This window comes from Notamacropus eugenii, chromosome 1 (genome assembly GCF_028372415.1).
Source record: "Notamacropus eugenii isolate mMacEug1 chromosome 1, mMacEug1.pri_v2, whole genome shotgun sequence".
Taxonomy (NCBI): domain Eukaryota; kingdom Metazoa; phylum Chordata; class Mammalia; order Diprotodontia; family Macropodidae; genus Notamacropus; species Notamacropus eugenii.
The window spans coordinates 97,676,290-97,692,652 of NC_092872.1; the positions used below are offsets into that span (position 1 = coordinate 97,676,290).

At 37.4% G+C, this 16,363-nt stretch overlaps 1 protein-coding gene across 3 annotated transcripts in view; it reads left to right on the forward strand.

Annotated features, from left to right (window-relative positions):
• Positions 1-16,363, forward strand: part of SVEP1 (sushi, von Willebrand factor type A, EGF and pentraxin domain containing 1) — a 321,762-nt gene that overhangs the window by 62,771 nt on the left and 242,628 nt on the right. For all 3 annotated transcript variants that reach the window (XM_072610622.1, XM_072610615.1, XM_072610607.1), the window contains exon 3: positions 3,063-3,239. In XM_072610622.1, coding sequence (XP_072466723.1) covers positions 3,063-3,239 — 177 coding nt within the window. The remainder of the gene's footprint in view (positions 1-3,062; positions 3,240-16,363) is intronic.

A 16,363-nucleotide genomic window follows, 5' to 3' on the forward strand; every position in this document is an offset into this window, starting at 1 on the left:
ATGCCAATAATACTTAAAAATGCTGATCCTATTCAAGTTCATTTGTAAATTTAATGTAATACCATTAAAAATGTCAGTGACTTCTTTACAGAATTGGATGAAATGATAGTAAAGTCTGTGAGAGAACAAATTCATAAGAATATAAAGGAAATTTATGAAGAAAATTGAGTTTGGAGGTCTTATGCTATCAGTTTTCAAATTATATTATAAGGCTGGATTTTTTTTAAATTGTTCATTGGAATGTAATAGGTAATCTAGAATTACAAAGACCATTTTAACCTTTTATACAGAATTATAACTAAATAAGTTCATGTTTAATGAACCCAGAATTATAAAATATTCAGAAAAATAATAGTTTAACAAAAACTATTGGGAAAATTGAATAGTATTATGAAAAATAGAATGAGAGCTATCAAATCAAATCATATAAGAAATTTAAGTTACTCATAAAAATTAAAATAAAATAGTATGCTTATCTTCTTTATGGAAAAGAATAAATTATTATTGATCAAATAAGTAGAAGAAATACTGGACACCAATGGAAGGATTTTATCATTCAAAAATAAGGGTTTTATTTCCTTTTTTTTTTTTTTTTTTTTGCATAGCAAAAGACAGAATATCCAGAATAAGAAAGGAAAAAGAAACAGATTATGGGAGGAAACTGTGATAATTAGGTCAAATAAAAATCTAATATCCAAAAACCTTTAAGAAACTGACTCAAATTTGAGAATAATACCACTTTCCCAATACATATACAAATATTGGAAAAAAATAAAATAACAAAAAAATAAAAAAGAGTCCTGTAAATAAGTAATACAGATTTCCATTTTACAGAAGAGGAAACAGGCTCTGAACAATTAGGTGACTTGCTCATGATCACACAATTAATATACATGGGACTTAAGATTTGAAGTAGGGCTGTCTTGATTCTAAGCCTAGAACTTTTTTTTATAATAAATGATATTCTAATTTAATACAACTCTAATGTGCATAAGATTAGCAAAAGATAAAATTCTTCATTGGCAGTATTGTGAAGAAGCAAGCATTTTATATTGGATTCTTAGTGCAGTTGTGGGTTAGGTCACTTAATTGTAGAATAAAAATTAATTGTACCTTTTGACCTAGTGTTCCCACTAGGAAGGTAAACTAACAATTTTATTAAAAGGGGGAAATACTCAGTTGGAAAAAATCCATATGTCCAATCACTTAGGAATTGCTGAATATAATTTGATCTGACAGCACAACTTCATTGCACCATAAGATTGTAAATATAATGAATATGGACAAGTATAGAAAGATTCACATGGAGTTACACAGTGAATTAAGGAGAATTAGAACCATATCCAATATGGCTACAATTATAAGTGATCTGGGTTGAGGAAGATGGTTGATCAAGTGATCACTTGCATTCCCTCCCAACCTGCTTAAAATATAAGAGAAAAATAATGGAAAAATGGGCATTAAGATCTTAAACAAGTGTAACAAGGGGTTAACATCTCCTTATTTATTCCTTATTACCTTTTAGCCAGCCATTGGCTAGATGAAGGATCAACCATATCAAGGAAGATGGGAGACAACTGAGGAGTGTGAACTTTGGTAGAAGTAGCAGTATACATATATATGTGTATTATACACACACACACACACACACACACTCACACATATATATACACACACACACACATATACAGGCAGAGAGAAATTCTTCCTTCATCAGTCCCTTTCTATACAAATAATGTTATAACATCTGATACTGTACGTAAAAGAAGGAACAGTCTCAAATTAAGACCTGCTATTTTTTTGGTTAATATGTAAGTGGCAAAGTGGAAATTGAAAAGAGGCCCATCAGTTGGGGAATGAACAAACAAATTACAGTATATAAATGCTATGGGATACTATTATGCTGTAAGAAAGGATGAAAGCAGTGATTTCAGAGAAACTTGGGAAGGCTTGTATGAAAGAAATGACATAGAATGAAATGAGCAGATTCAGGAAAACAATTCATATGTTGACCACATTGTAAACGTAAGCAACTTAGAAATACTTAGCAAGAATGACTCCAGAGGATCAGTGAGGTGAATCATGCTCCCCACTTCCTGATAGAGAGGTGAAAGGATAAAGAATAAGGCTTTGGGGGAAACAAATTGGACATTTGTTCTCCTTTTCTATAAATGTTTAGAACAAGGGGATTGTTTTTCTTTTTAAAAAATGGGTAATAGTGGGGATGGGAGGGAGAAAAAGTGGATTTTTACTGATTGAAAACAATTAAAGTTAAAACATAAATAGTTCAGTTTATTTTATATTTGAAGAAATCAGGCAAAAGATTCAGAAACCAAATTTAAATAAGCTGACTTCATTAATGCCCACAAGTAAATGACAAAAATACTTGAATTCCCACATTTGGCACAGAAGCAGAGCCAATGCTTTTCTGGAAACCAGCTCATACTCAAGACATAAGGTCTGCCTGATTAGGCTTCTTCGCTACTCAATAGAAAAGAGGACTTTGATTGTCATACTGAATTTATTCATTGTTTCTCCTGCCAGGAATATCAGTTAGGTCTTCAGGCAAGAACTATTAGGATTTCAGGCAGGAGCTCGGAACTGCTTCCCTGTAGTGAGGAGCTTGGTTTCCATTGAGATTTGAATGCGATCTACAGCAGCCAGTTCAGTGCTGATTGACCAAATGTTGGGACAGTGGAATACTGCTGGTGCTGAGCCCAGGCGGACATGACCTACTGCATTAGCTGCATCTGGAGGCCTCCCACTTAAAGACTAAATTCTTGTTGAAACCCTGACACTGTGTAACCTGTGGGAATTTCTTATGAGGTCCCAGACGAAAATGATTTGGCTTGCTGACGTATTCTCCGACTCTGAAACATGTGGAAATGACACACATTTTGGTGTGGAAAAACAAATAGTTGAGAGATTGAGGGACCTTCGTAAGAATAGAAATGTTCTTCTATTTGCAAAAAGGAGGAGTTTTATTTTTATTTTGGGAAGTGGATATGACAACAGTTAACTGGTGGCTCATCGTCTTGTCTTCTGATATTTGCTGTTGACAGATCTGCCTTCTGGGAATTATATTCAGGAAGATATATCTCACTGTTCCTATCTCTGTGAGGCGGGCAAGGATTGCTGTGACATAATGGCAAGCTGCAAGTGTGGCATTCACACTGGGCAGTTTGAATGCATCTGTGAAAAGGGCTACTTTGGAAAAGGACTACAACATGAATGCACAGGTCAGTCTCCAGTTAAATTGTATCTAGAGCTGGCTCCGATTCAAATGTTCAGATGATGAGCTCCATGGGAGCAGGGTCTATCTTTTACCTTTCTTTGTACCCCTAGTGTTTAGCAAAATTCATGACGTGTAGTAGGTGCTTGTTAAGTGTGTGTAGGTGATCACGTGGGTCAAATGATAACTTCTGCTTCCATGAGGAATGGATGCCAGCATAAGTATGGCCTTGTAGACCCAAGACTTCTGGGATTGTACTGTGGGATGATGGTGGTTCAGCAATTCTTGAATTCCCTTTCATGGCCATCGTAAAGCTAGAAACTTATCATTGTATAGAAACTGAGATTGCTTCATGGTTCCTTGGGTGTTCCCTAATTACTTTCCTCACCTCCAGTTATAACTCATAGATTATTGCAGTGAAGACAAAAATTTAGAATTGTTATAATCCATGAAAGGCAGTCTCATGTAGTGGATAGAGAACTGGCCTCTCTATCAAGAAGATCTAAGTTCAACTATCTCCTTTGACACATACCTGACTGTGAGATCTTGATCAGGTCACATTCTCTCACTATAATTTATGTAGAACAGGTGCCAGTCTACATTGGTAGAGGGAGCTCACTCACTGTCAGTTCCCTTTATCAATGAAATTGCATATACAGCTGGGGAAGAAGTATCCGTATAGGACTTTCTGTCTTGGGAATCATGAATTGGCAGATGTCTATTGTCTGATGAGCAGCATCCATTCACTTGATGTGTTTTCACATAAAAGCAGAAGCATGTCGATGGTTGATCATGATTTGCTCTTTTGAGAAGATATATTTTCTTGTAAACAAACATCAGGTGGGAGCATTTGGGATCAGTGACTTTTCTTTCTACTCTAGCACATGGTGTTTACTGTTTGTTGCATATTTAAAACGTGAACAATCTTTATTTTGACAATTGGCAGAAAATCAATCTCTGCTGTTGAGAAATTTCCTTTTTTTTTTTTTGTCTGTTTGCTTGGATGTACCATTTCTTTTTTTCTTGGTCAGTGTGAGTCTTTGGACCTCAGTTTCCACATCTGTAAAATGAAGGGAATCGGACTAGATGACCTTGATGGCCCTTCTCCATGATGCTGCAGTACTAGACTTCCTTTCTCTCTTTCCCTTTTCTATGCTGACATTTTCTTCATTTTTCCTTTCTTTCCCATTTTTGTCTTTCCCTATTTTGTTTTTTTTCTTACTCTCCTAGCTTTTCTTCTTTTCCTTTGTACCCCTGCTCCTTTCCTGTCTATCAAAATCTTTTCCTGCTTGGCATTCCTTTCCATTTCCGCCCAGAAGCCATCCCTTCCCAGGCTCTTTGCTCTCCCCACCCAGGAGACTCTTACTTAAGGCATTAAAAAAATAGCCTAAGGGCTTCTGGGCCATCAAAGTAAATTTCCTAGCCTCTCCCCTCATCATATATCCTCCTACACTTTCCTATTTACCTCAATTCTTCTCTCCCTAAGTCCCCCAACTAACCCAAAGCAGAGACTCTTTTTATTATTATTTTTTTAAACTTGTGCTGTAGTCAGTATGTCTGGTTCTGGTGTGGTCTTAAACTGGGCTGTTGCTCTCTGCCAATAAGTCACTTTGGTGCAGCTGGCTGGCAGGCAAGCAGGCCCAGTCACACAGTGTCTGTCTCCCCCCAGGGCCACCCTGATTTCTGTGGTCTGAGGAGATTCCCACACCCACTCCCACCAGTTGCACTAGCCAGCTACTGCAGTCTTCCTCCCATCTGTTGTAGGCAGAAAGGAACAGAAGTCCAGAGGATGGTTGGGTGGGCTTCTTCCTTGTGCTTCAGTGGAGGGACTAGAGAGAACCCTCTGCTGGATGGAGCCAAAAAGCCAAGCACAGTGGGAGCTGTGGTCATCCTGTCCCTCTGCTTACATCTGTGGTTTTCTGCTTTAATTCTTATTGCATCTGTTGATCATAATGCACCCAAGGCTGTGAATTAGATACAGTTCCCTTAACATAAACGTCCATTTTGTTGTTTTTAAGGATCTGTCTAAGGGGCAAATGATATTGGATACCATAAGAATTTGGTATTGGATCACCATCACACTCATTGCGACCTTTCTGGACTTGTACTATTGTTGGTTTCTCCTGGGCTTTAAGGGTAAAAAGAAAAAGAAAGGTTTTCAATCCTCCTCATTTTTTATGATTCCAGACATTTCTTATTCTCAGAAAAACAAAAAAGAGAGTGGTAAATGCAAATCATTGATTCTTGAACTTTTTTTTTTAGCTTATGGCTCAGTATTATCCTTTGCCATGACAAATTACACACATGTGGTACAAATGCAAAAATAAATTCTGTACAATTCTCTTTATACCTGGAGGAAACTCAAAAAATTCGGTATTCCATAGGTGCTGTGGACTCTTTAATGAATTGTGTTGCTTTATTAGCCATCATATCTTCTTATTGTTCATGTAAGATTAGTCATTTTCTCTTGTACTCAGAGGAATCATAGCTATTAGTGATCATTCCCATTTGTGGAAACATTGACTCCAAAATAACCATAGACATTGAGTTCCAGGGAAGCAAAGGTCACACAGTCACTTTGTGGTAGAACTGGAACTAGAAAACAAGCCTCCTGATTCCTAGCCCTATGTTACACCCATTATACCATGTTAGTCTAGTCCCCCTATTTTGCAGATGGGAAAACTGAACCCAATAAAGGTAGATTGTTTTCCAACTTCAAATAGCTAGTAAGTTGCAGAAGAGGACCAAGATTCTTTTCCTATTGCAATAGGCTCCCACATTTCCGCAGTGCCTAGTATCCTTGCTCTATACAACAGATTTTCCATAAGAAAATATACCTTTGTATGTTTCACTCACTTTACAAATAGCATTGAAACATACAACATCTTCAATAGATATTTAAAATACCCATCATTCCACACAAGGATCCGCAGTGTGAGGAACAATCTGTCTTATTTATTTTGACATGAATCTAATTCATGAATCACTTCTTGTTACTCTCAACCACAGAGGGACATTTGACTTGTTATCGCAGCACAAATCATGCACCAGGGATACAAAATGAATCCAAAGTTTTCTTAAACCAGCCCAACTAATGAAAAGTTCTTCCAACATGTTGGAATGATTAAAATAAAACAAGGCAAAACATACTTTGAAAGAGATACGCTTTGTTTTGTTTTGTTTTGTTGGTCTAACTGTGTTAACTTTGATGTTAAGAAATGTTACAAATCCAATTCTGCTCTCTCCTTTTTTGAAATCATGTGACACAATGGGAAAAAAAGAGTTATTATAAGAAATTAATTTTTGTCCCATTGAATCAATTAGACAAAGAAATCGCTGAAAGTGTAGGCAAGGACCGTATTGTCATTGTTTATTCTACATCCAAACTTACTGGTTGACTTTATCTATCTGCCAAATAATGAAATAAATGTACGCCTGGTTTAACATACTAACATTCATTGAGACAAACAAATGTAGGGAAGACATACCCAAGACACTGCTGTGTATAGCTAGAGAAATCAAGTATTAAAATCCAAAGCATTTGCAGGTGCTCTGGACTTCACCAAAGGGGACTTGAAGGGAGCAGAATGCAGATTTACTTGGCATTCTGAGGATACTTGGTGACAGGGATTAATTTCATTTCCATGAGCCAGGGATGGTAAGCAATTAGAAAAGGTCAGACTGAACTAGTAGCTCAAAGCTTAATGCCCTGAAACAGGGGCTTCTGCATCAGGGAGAAAGATTAATAAATTAGCATGACTGTAGAAACTGAGATCTTGGCCCACATATGAACACATCAATGCATATATTGTAGATAGATATAAATACGGATATGCTATTTGTGTATTGATACATGCATCTATACAAGCATATTTGTGGGCAAGTGTATATATTTATATATGCAAATGTACCTATTTACATATATGTGGGTACATTTATTTGTGAATAAACATGCACATATATATTGGGGGTCGAGAAGACCTGGCAGTGTCACCTTGGCCAGGTCACTTAACTACTCCATGTCCCCCAAACAACTTGCTAGAATTATAATTTGCAGAATAGTTATTGATCTCTGTTAATAAAGGGAATTTACTTATCAAGGAGTTCCTTACCCCAATTAATCATAGTTCTGGACAAAAGGAAAATATACATCCCACTGCTCATAAAATCTAGGTATACAATCTCTGTGTATACATACAATATATATGTATATCATGTATACACATACACATATATATTTTACACAGTTCTCATTTATAAACGCTAATAAACAATGCTTTAAAGTTTTCAATGCATTGCATGTGCGTATATACAGATGTCTGTTTATATATCTACATATTTACATATAAAATTTATAATCCCATTCGCTTCTCACATCAACCCGTAAAGTAGGTGTTATTTTCAACCCCTTTTGATAGAAGAAATGGACACACAGATGTTAAGTAACTTGCATGTGAACATCTAGTTAGTAAGTTTCTGAGGCAGGATTTAAACTCAGATCTCCCCAACCCTAACCCTAACCATAACCACAAGAGCCTAGCCATTGTATGTGTGTGTGTGTGTGTGTGTGTGTGTGTGTGATATATATAATCTCTATCTTTATCTCTAGCTATCTCCATTTCTACTTCTACACCTCTGCACCCATCTACATATCTATTTCTCTCTCCGTGTCTATATTTATACCTATATTTTTATCTGTCCTACACTAAGACTATGCAGAGGTGACTGGGTTCTCAAAGGTCACATCAGTCAAACACAAACACTGAGCTGGCAAAGGTCCAAGTATAGAACTGGAGACCAGCTACAGCTGTTTTCAAAGGACCAGCCTAGCTGGACTCAGAGAGGGTCGTCACTGTGTTAGCTTCAGGAAGACCATCTCCTGAGTTACCCAGAGGGTTGATAGGACAAGTCTTTTCCTGTCCCAGATTCTCTGACTTCTCTGATGTAGCTTCCTGTCCACAGGAATGACCCGATTGGCCCTAGCTTCCTTGCCACAGCTTCCTGAAAATATGAAAGGTCCCCTCAGGATATAGTTGGTGACTCTGAGATTTGGTGGGTGTCTGAGACCATTTGAGTTTGTTGCACCCAATGACTTATAGACCAGATGCATTTCCAGAAGGGGAGAGGAATACCCAAAGAAACTAAGTGCCCCCTATATCCTTCCTGGGTTAAGGCAAAGTAAACTCCCTCCGTTGTTAAATGTTCAGTGACCTACACAGCATGTCCTTCCAACGCTGAACCTGAACTAGGCAGGTGGTGGGATCCGAGCCATGCCTACAACAAGGGGTCATGATCTGCATCTGTGAAAGAAGTGTCAATATCGATGAAATTAAAGCATGTTTCTTTTTACTAAAGTCCTGCTCCTGTGGCTTATCATGATGGTAGGATCATTGTGGGTTCCTGAAGTCTTGCCCATGGAGGACAACTGGCAGGTTCTGCCCATGTAGAATGACTCAGTGATGCAATGTCTGAGACAACTTTACAGATGCTCCTCAACAATCTGACCACCTGATTTTGGGGAGCCACAGAAACTCATGCCAGGACTTTTTATTAATGTGTGGATGGGATATGAATCTCTTCAGTAGGAAAAAGATGTGCACCAGTAAAAAAAAAAAATGGGTTGTTTGAAATATTCAAAAGTATGTGTGTGCTAATTGACTACAGGTTTCAATAAGTGTAATAAACGCTGGGGAATATTCTTTAACTCAGAGTATTTTTTGGTATGCATTCCTGCCCAAGTATTTTATCAGGTCATTGGAGAAAAAAGAGATCAAAGATTCACATACATTCTTGAATGGAATACCAATAGCGTGGAGAGATCGTATTTTCTTAAACAGAGTTCAACTTAAAAAAAAAAAACCCAGCTGAGGTTTTTGATTTGTTAAATAAAAAGAATTTGCAGAATGCATTGCCTGTTTGTCTTCATATAATACAGAGGAATGCTGCTGGCAGTTTGACATTGATGTCATAAAAAGGGGTTATAGAAAGCTTGATATATAGCTGGGACACTGATGATGAATGCTTTTAATTTTCCATGGTCTGGACAACTAGATACCAAGTGGATCATAAGTATGACATACCATATTAGAATTCATCATGGATTTGAAATGTCTGTTATCCCTTATTTCATTGATTCCTTCTGGCCTTTTGCAGAACTGAAATCTATCTCTAGATCTTTCTGTTTGGGGCATCACACAATTCTCAACATCAGTCAATGATATTCTTTACAGGTGGTTTTAATAATGTGTCTAATATTCTGAAATTCCAAAAATGAAGGAGACTGTCCAGTTCCTTCTCCCAACTGCAAACCCTCCTTCTACACTTCCACTCTTATCCTGTCCCATCATCAGATGCCCTTAGTAAATCCTAGGAGGGAATAGTATATAGCAGCAAAGGCTTACCTGCTAAGGCACATATTTAGCTAACCTCTCCACTCTATTTAAAGTAAATGTGTTTCATTCTTATAAAGAAAACCCAAATGGAGTCATGAAAGAGTCTGACATCACTGAAACAACTAAACAAGAGAATGTAACTAAAGCCTCCTTTCCCTTGTTCTTTTAGTCTCAAAGTACCAATGTACCACCTAGACTGACCGTCTTCTGTCTCTTATTATTGCTTTCCATCCAGCCCACCTGTTTTCTAATTGTATACATTCTAGAAAAATGTTTTTTCTTCCTTTTTTGCCACATCTTCCACACAAATTTGCATTATAATAACCATTTTAAAATTCTAATAATGGTGTATTTTTTTTAATAAATGGACTTGTAATTTCAATGGTTTAAGAAGGTCCCTGAGAGAAGTCTCCTGTCCCCCATGTAAACTTTAACATACTGCATTAACAAGTTGAATATAGGTGGGGTACTGGGCACTGAGAGGTTAAGTAATTTGCCAAGGGTCCCATAGTTTGAGGTAGGTCTTTAACCTTGGGTTTCCTGACTTGTGGGTCAGCTTTCTAGACAGAGCATCAAGTTGCCTTTCATAATCATTTTTAAGAAGCCTCAAATGCCAATACTTAATCTATTTAAAAAGAAAACAAAACTATAGGTAACTCATTATTATAAATTGTCTTGGTGTTATGGCCTTTCTAGGATCAGGTTATTTCAGTGGGTGATGAAACATTGATTTAGTGGCTTATGAGATAATTTTGAAATTTAGATGGAATCTCAGCCTTCTATACAGCATTGAAGATTCTTACCAAGCTTGTTTTATTTAAGTAGGAATTATCCTGGGAGTCAATGGAGGAGTCACCCTGGATTCCTCATTATCTCTCACCCAATCCATATCCAAGCTGTTGCCAAGCCTGTCAGTTTCATCTTTGCAACATCTCTCAAGTAATCTTCCTTCTCTCTTCTGATGCTTCTATGGCTGGTGCAGGCTCCCATCACATCACGCCTTCATTATTGCAACAGCCTGGTGATGCGTCTACATGTCTCAAGTCTCTCCCCACTCCAGTCCATCCTTTATTCAGCCACTAGAGTGATTTTCCTAAACCCAGATCTGGTCATGTCACTCCCCTAGTCAATAAACTGCAATGGTTTCCTATCACCTCCAGGATCAAACACAAAATACTTGTGTTTGACATTCAAAGCCCTTAACCTCCATACCTTTCCATTCTTTACACTTTATTCCCCAAAATGTACTCTTCAACCCAGGGACATTGGCTTCCTGACTGTCCCATGAGTAAATCATTCCATATCTCTGCTCTGGGCATTTTCTGTTGTTGTTCCCCATGTTTGAAATGTTCTGCCTCCTCAACTCTATATATATCTCTGGCATTCTTTAACTCCCAAAGAAAATCCTATCTTTTATAGGAAGTTCTTCCCAACCATTCAATTCTAGTGCCTTCCCTTTGCTAATTATTTCCTATTTAGCCTTAACAGGGCAGCTCAGCAGCATAATGGATAGACTGCTAGGTCTGGAGTCAAGAAACCTGAGTGCTGGGCCAGTCATTTAAACCTGTTTGCCTCAGTTTCCTGAGCTGGTGAAGGAAATGGCAAACCACTCCAGTATCTTTGCCATGAAAACCCCCAAAAGAGGTCACGATGTCAGACACAGGATAAAAATGAATAAGCAACAACAATTTTTATTTTTATTGCATATATTTGTTTCCTTGTTGCCCCACGTCCATTAGACTGTCAATTCCTTGAGGGCAGAAACTGTCTTTTGTCTCTTTTCATATCCCTAGTTAGGACCATGCCTGGTACTTACAGGTAGTTAATAAGTTTGTACAGATTGATTGACATAGGAATTAGAGACTGGTCCTGTGAATTCAGTGGTATAGCAGACTCCCAGGTGAAAACTCCCTCTACAAATGCAGGTCAGCACTCTGCAGTTTATAGTCTTGAGAGCTACAGACCATTGAGAAGTTAAGTGAGGTGCTCAGAGTCAGGACTTAAACTCAGGTCCATTTGGCCGTGAGAATGGCTCACTATCTGATCTTCTATATTGCCAATCAGCATAAGCTCAGTAAAAAGGTGAAACTAACTTTAAACTTTGCTAAGTGTAAGGAAAAGTAGACAATATTCTATATTTACAACTTTAAAAAAATCTGTGTGCAGAACTCAATTAAACTAAAGTAAACCAAAAATTGTTACTACCTTTTTTAGGTCAGTAAATCTGTTTAAGTAAACACTTTAATAAAAGTAAATAAGCTTAACCAAGGCATTTATCCTTACATTTTGAAGCAATATTTGCTTATAAACATGTATTTTCCTCTTTTTTGAAAGTATAAGGCAATATCCCCTCTAATTTCAGAAGAATATGTAATTCTCTGTCAGAAAATTCTTAAGAATCATTGATTACTTTTTTACATGTGAAGAATGATTTTGACAAAAATATATATTTTAATATATTCTGAAAAATTTCTTACTTGAAATAAAACTTAGTAATGGTTGGACAAGTGTGTATTAAAAACTAGGATTTACTAGGACTTTAATAGTCAAGGAATCAAAAATTTTAAAGTAACAGAGTAGAAGAGTTTTGTCTTCTTTTGTGGAAGCTTTTGTTGTTTTGATTTTTTTAAATAATTCATAATGTAAATGATTGGTTTGTGTGTCTATAAACTCTTTGTAAAAAATAAAGCTCACACTAATTCAAGGGCATAAATCATATGGGATGGGGAAGTACCTTTTTCCTGCGTTCCATACAAGGTAATGTGTGAATAATTGCCAGAATGTGAAATTGGCATCAGACCACCTGGGAGCTCAATTTCCAGAGCTGACTGGTGTGAATGCTCAGTAATACTGTGTGCAGGCATGTGTAGGAGAACAATCTAGCCCAAGTGCCTTGGAGGCAGACACAGTTTTGTGTTCTGAGGCTCATCCTTTCAGCTGGAAAAGACAAACTTGGTATAAAGAATGCCGTCCTGTTTCCTGGACAACTAAAATAGAATAGATGAGAAACCTAAGAGAAAGAAGAGTGAATTATTGGGGGAGAAAGAAGTATGGGGACTTAGATCTTAGCTGTCATTGGATTTGTTAATGTTAAAGTTTAAGATTAAAAATAAAAGGTTTTGAGTTTTCAACTGGGAATTTGGATTTTTCCAGTAAAAAAAGTTTTGAATGTGCTTTGAGATCTTTGGAAGAATGGAAAAATGTATATGATTATGTAAAGAGGAAGTATAGTGTAAGGAAAAAACCCTGGGCTTCACATCATAGAACTAAAACTAGAAAGAATTTCAGAGACCATCTGGCCCAGCTGCTCAACTTTACAGAAAGAAAACTAAGTGACTTGCTCAGAGTCAAAGCTAGGATTCAGGCTCAAACCCTTTGATTTCAATCCGACAAGTCAGAAAAATCTGGGTTCATGTCATTCCTCTGCCATTATAAATCACCTGATGTTGAATAAACTTTTCTGACCCTTAGGTTTCTGCTCTCTAAAATGAGATTAATGACATAAAACCTTATAAAAAGACATAAAAGAATAAGTGAAATAATAATAAGTGAATAGTACATGATGTATTTTTGTATCTATATGAGATTATGTAAATATAGAAATCATGTTTAATTATTACTTTTATTTCCATTGAAAATGTATTTAATCAAGCTAAACCTTTTATTTTTCTTCTTTTATCACTAATGTGGTAAAAGTAAGAGTTCCAAGTCATGCCTCTGACATTTACTAGGTGCTTGACTGTGGGTAAATCTTTCGTATCCTCAGACAAGTTTCTAAGACTCCAAGTTATAGATGGGTTCAGAAGCAAGAAATCAGTTTTTCAAGGTACTTGTTTTCATCTATCCATCTGATTTAATTGAAATTAAGTTATTTTAGCTACAAGATCCTTCAATACCAGATTAGAAGGCTCATTTGGGGCAGCTAGGTGGTACAGCGAATAGAGCACTAGTGCAGGAATCAGTAGGACCTGAGTTCAAATCTCACCTCAGACACTTGACACTCACTAGCTGTGTGACCTTGGGCAAGTCCCCAGTTGCCTCATCCTGGTCATCTCCTGTCATCCTGATGAATATCTGGTCACTGGATTCAGATGGCTCTGGAGGAGAAGTGAGGCTGGTGACCTGCACAGCCCTCCCTCACTCAAAACAAAGTCAAGTACAAGTCATGTCATTATTTCTCTGATGGCATGGTCTTCTTTGGCAATGAAGGACAAACATACAGAAGCCTCATTTTTAATTTTTTTTCACCATTACACTGCAGGTGGAACTGGAGCAATGCTAAGGTCCAAGTCATGGGAACTTCTTACAACCCTGGGCAGGGTTATGAATACTCTTCATAGAATTTATGAGATTCTAAATGATTAGTGAAGTAGCTGACTCTAGTGGGGAGGGGAAAGATATGTAAGTGGGAGGAGGAGGGAGAAGTAACAATTAAATTGACCCCAAATGGGAGTTTAAGTATATTGGGTATATGGGTAGCCATCCATACTGTAGGATCTCAATTCTTTCACACAGGATGTGTGGATATCTCTTCAACCTGCTCTCATAATCACAAGTCTAGATACTTAGAGAAGATTATACTCAAATTCTTCAACTCCCCTATTTACCACATTAGCTTGAGCCCCTACAAATGTATTTCCATTTGCACAAACCAGCCAGCCATTCATAAAATAATACTTTTATATCTTTTTTTCTTTTTCTTTTCTTTTTTTAAAATTTATTTATTTATTTAACTTTTAACATTCATTTTCACAGAATTTTGGGCTCCAAATTTTCTCCCCCCTTGTCCCCTCCCCCCACCCCAAAACACCGAGCATTCCAATTGCCCCCATCACCAATCTGCTCTCTCCTCCATCATTCCTCTCTGCCCTTGTCTCCATCCTTTCCTCTGTCCTGTTGGGCCAAATAACTTTCTATACCCCTTTACCTGTATTTCTTATTTCCTAGCGGCAAAAACAGTACTCGACAGTTGTTCCTAAAACTTTGAGTTCCAACTTCTTTTCCTCCCTCCCTCCCCAGCCCCTCCCTTTGGAAGGCAAGCAATTCAATATAGGCCAAATCTGTGTAGTTTTGCAAATGACTTCCATAATAGTCGTGTTGTATAAGACTAACTATATTTCCCTCCATCCTATCCTGCCCCCAATTACTTCTATTCTCTCTTTTGATCCTGTCCCTCCCCATGAGTGTCAACCTCAAATTGCACCCTCCTCCCCATGCCCTCCCTTCCATCTTCCCCCCCACCCTGTTTATCCCCTTTTCCCCCACTTTCCTGTATTGTAAGGTAGGTTTTCATACCAAAATGAGTGTGCATTTTATTCCTTCCTTTAGTGGAATGTGATGAGAGTAAACTTCATGTTCTTCTCTCACCTCCCCTCTTTTTCCCCAAACTAAAAAAGTCTTTTGCTTGCCTCTTTTATGAGAGATAATTTGCCCCATTCCATTTCTCCCTTTCTCCTCCCAATATATTTCTCTCTCACTGCTTGATTTCATTTTTTTTTAAGATATGATCCCATCCTCTTCAATTCACTCTGTTCACTCTGTCTCTATGTGTGTGTGCGTGTGCATGTGTGTGTGTGTAATCCCACCCAGTACCCAGATACTGAATAGTTTCAAGAGTCACTAATATTATCTTTCCATGTAGGAATGTAAACAGTTCAACTTTTATAAGTCCCTTATGACTTCTCTTTGCTGTTTACCTTTTCATGTTTCTCTTCATTCTTGTGTTTGAAAGTCAAATTTTCTTTTCAGCTCTGGTCTTTTCATCAAGAATGCTTGAAAGTCCTCTATTTCATTGAAAGACCAATTTTTCCCCTGAAGTATTATACTCAGTTTTGCTGGGTAGGTGATTCTTGGTTTTAGTCCTAGTTCCTTTGACTTCTGGAATATCCTATTCCATGCCCTTTGATCCCTTAATGTAGAAGCTGCTAGATCTTGTGTTGTCCTGATTGTATTTCCACAATACTTGAATTGTTTCTTTCTAGCTGCTTGCAATATTTCCTCCTTGACCTGGAAACTCTGGAATTTGGCCACAATATTCCTAGGAGTTTCTCTTTTTGGATCTTTTTCAGGTGGTGATCAGTGGATTCTTTCAATATTTATTTTGCCCTCTGGTTCTAGAATCTCAGGGCAGTATTCCTTGATAATTTCATGAAAGATGATGTCTAGGCTCTTTTTTTGATCATGGCTTTCAGGTAGGCCCATAATTTTTAAATTGTCTTTCCTGGGTCTATTTTCCAGGTCAGTTGTTTTTCCAATGAGATATTTCACATTATCTTCCATTTTTTTCATTCTTTTGGTTTTGTTTTGTGATTTCTTGGTTTCTCATAAAGTCATTAGCCTCCATCTATTCCATTCTAATTTTGAAAGAACTATTTTCTTCAGTGAGCTTTTGAATCTCCTTTTCCATTTGGCTAATTCTGCTTTTGAAAGCATTCTTCTCCTCATTGGCTTCTTGAACCTCCTTTGCCAATTGAGTTAGCTTATTTTTCAGGGTGTTATTTTCTTCAGCATTTTTTTGGGTCTCCTTTAGCAGGGTGCTGATCTGCTGTTCATACTTTGTTTGCATGTCTTTCATTGCTCTTCCCAGTTTTTCCTCCACCTCTCTAACATAATTTTCAAAATTTTCTGAGCTCTTTCTGAGCTTTTCCATGGTCTGAGCCCATTGAGTGGGCTGGGATACAGAAGCCCTGACTTCCGTGTCTTTCCCTGATAGTGAGCACCGCTCTTCCTCATCAGAAAG